Below are 2,643 nucleotides of genomic sequence, written 5' to 3'. Positions count from 1 at the left end.
AAAAAAAAAAAAAAAACAGAAAGTCATTCGAATTCAAGGTGGGAAGAAAAATCTTAAAAGAGAGAACTCAAAACGAAAACTATTACTTTCTTCCCTTTTCGAATTGACTCAAAACTCTTTGACTGGAGCCATGATCGGCCCTCAACAATTGAAATCCTTGCAACCGGTCTGTTCCTGGATCGGAAACCTGAGTCCGGCCTCGTTCTGTTGAAAAGTTGTCGCTCGAGTGAACCAGCGCCGCCGCCCACTGAAGTGGATCATCTATGTGTCTTTCTGAATTATACTTATTCCAAGAATACGCTGTTGGAGTGGGAATGGCTTCGTTTAACATCCAAGGATTAGACGACAGACGTGAGTGAACTCTCAGAAGATCTGGTGTTGCCTGAGGATTCTCCGGAGGTACATTCGAACCTGTGATACTTAAGTTTATTAAGCAGAGACCATAATGTATGGCCAACTAACATGCAATGATTCTCCTATCTCTGGTTTACAGGTGAAGGGACGTATTATGGAAATATCAAATCATCGTTTGGGCCACTTTCCGAGAAAAAGGTTTCTAATTCAAATGAATATAACAGGCAAGGGCAAGTCATTCGAAGTAGATCCGTCATTGACTATTGTTTTTCGAGAGATGACCAATTGTACAAGTGCGACAAGATGTGGTGGAAGGAGACTTAATATCTAAACAGAGCATAAACAAACAAATAATAGACGAGGAGTCGAATTTGACATACAACGGTCTAGATTCTGAGGACTTGGAATCTGGATGGCCCAGAGCATCCCTTGGTCAATTCGCAGACTGGGGTCAGAATCATGAATCTCGTTGGCAGAAAAACATATTGTCTCTTCGAGTCCACCAACTTTTGAGGGAGCTGCCACGGAAAAGCTATTATTTTCCCATGTTTGATTCAAAACTGGGACCGAAAGCCTGTCCACCAAAACATTATGTGGCCTCGGATCTGCTAATTTCAACGAAAAACAATATTTGGTGAGGATTTAAGGAATATGAACTTGGGAAGATTGAGTTTGGAAGGGGAAAACACCATATAATGCGGAAGATAGCACTCCAGCTGAACTGAGCTTAGTAGACTCTGGTGGCAGCCTTCGCCTTCTGGCATTATGGTCAGAGAGTCGCCTCCGACAACTCCTCTTCTTGTCATCAAATTCAGACAAGTCATGTAACCTTTGAAAGACATTAAAACAGTAACCTTCAGAAATCAAATACGGATCAAGAAATTTAGATCAACGATATCTCGTAATCTTGAAAGCATCAATTTTTATGATATATATTTTTTTATTTCCAACCGCTACTGCGATATTTATCACATATACTTGCCTGCTGCATTGTTGACAAAAACGCCGTTCCCTCCCGGAAACTGTTATTGATGGGCATTTGGAATGGCTTCCGCAGATTCTATGGCGGCGATGGTAATTTTTTGCTGAGGTCAGGTCAAGATTACACTCATCGACTTGACAGAAAGGATTCTGCACGTTTGGGTAATAGGCCCTCGATCTTTTCGAGACTGTACCCGATGCAGGAATTGTAGAAACCAAACTTTTATTACCCACAGGAGAAAAATTATCTCCATATTTTTTCGGTCTTCCAAGATTTAAACCAACATGCATTGGTTCACTAGAGAAGACAGAAACCTCAGAATAATCTGAAACAGTACCATTTGTCTTCATGCTGTGCAGAGGCAAAGAACTAAACTTCCAGTAACCATCTGTGGAATCGACAGCGGTGGATTCGGACGTAGGATGCATAGAAAACGAGCAGATTCCTAATTCATTACCGTGTAGACAAAAATTACAGCCAGATGGGCATGCAGAATGACCATATTTTTCTGGGATTTCATAAGACTTCTCACTAGGCAGAGCTAAAATTTCCCTCTCCCACCCCTTTGATCTTTCTGAATACCTCCTTTCCATTACAGAAGCAACCCTCAGAAAATCCAAGCATTTCCCTCTTGAAGGTGATGATTCCCAATCACAAAACGCATTGAATTAGCGGCAATAAAGACTGCGGCAGCTCTGAATTCTAGGTCGAAGTCTTTAAGCACATTTAACACCGTAGAATAAAGCACCGGGCAAAACGGATGAACAGAATAAGCTTAAATGCTCGAGCAACAGAGTAAATGCCCTAGAGATATAGATGGATCAATTTTACTCTACATCAAGAATTTATGTGTAGGAAGGAAGCAGAGTACAAGATAGGTGGTGAACAGGATCAGTGCTCCCTATAGAAAAACATGCTACAACCAAGGTTTTAATTTAGAAACGAGATGGGTTTTTGCATAAAAACCATCTCTATTATTTCATTTGATATATAGGGACGCTTGACCCCACGAAATTAAGACGACAGAGAGAAGTAGTCTCAACTAAAGAACAAATGGAGAGCATCCTTTTGCAATTCAAATCGATTCAGTTCACCAGCAGTTCAGTATCCCTTTCAATTCCACGTGACTTCTTCTTTCTTTCTTTATTGGCCTATTCAAAATTGCATTCACCAGTCGCCACACGCATTATCACAAGGGAAATACAATACCATGTAATTCTTTTGTATGTACCGTTCTTTTTTCATTGCTGCCCCACCCCACCCCACCCCACCCCCCCCCCACCCCCACCCTCTCCTTCTTCTTTTTT

At 41.3% G+C, this 2,643-nt stretch overlaps 1 protein-coding gene across 1 annotated transcript; it reads right to left on the bottom strand.

The window, feature by feature from the left end:
• Positions 1-82: 82 nt before the first annotated feature.
• Positions 83-2,265, bottom strand: LOC140990831 (squamosa promoter-binding-like protein 2). The gene is made up of 4 exons (XM_073460652.1): positions 1,337-2,265; positions 1,044-1,183; positions 735-962; positions 83-411 (listed from the first exon to the last, which is right to left on the bottom strand). The coding sequence occupies exons 1-4, from the start codon at positions 1,927-1,929 to the stop codon at positions 83-85; spliced, it is 1,290 nt and encodes a 429-aa protein (XP_073316753.1). The 5' UTR covers positions 1,930-2,265.
• Between the last annotated feature and the right edge of the window lie 378 nt (positions 2,266-2,643).

This window comes from Primulina huaijiensis, chromosome 13 (assembly GCF_012295235.1).
Source record: "Primulina huaijiensis isolate GDHJ02 chromosome 13, ASM1229523v2, whole genome shotgun sequence".
In the NCBI taxonomy this organism is placed as follows: domain Eukaryota; kingdom Viridiplantae; phylum Streptophyta; class Magnoliopsida; order Lamiales; family Gesneriaceae; genus Primulina; species Primulina huaijiensis.
This window is presented reverse-complemented; position numbering and strand designations above follow the sequence as displayed.

Excerpts from the sequence above, each read along its gene's own strand:
- LOC140990831 (XM_073460652.1), bottom strand. The coding sequence starts at position 1,929 with ATGGAAAGGAGGTATTCAGAAAGATCAAAGGGGTGGGAGAGGGAAATT. Across the intron at positions 963-1,043 it reads GCTATCTTCCGCATTATATG|CAGATCCGAGGCCACATAAT; the intron begins GTGTTTTCCCCT and ends CGTTGAAATTAG. Across the intron at positions 412-734 it reads TCCTCAGAATCTAGACCGTT|GTTCGAATGTACCTCCGGAG; the intron begins GTATGTCAAATT and ends TAAGTATCACAG.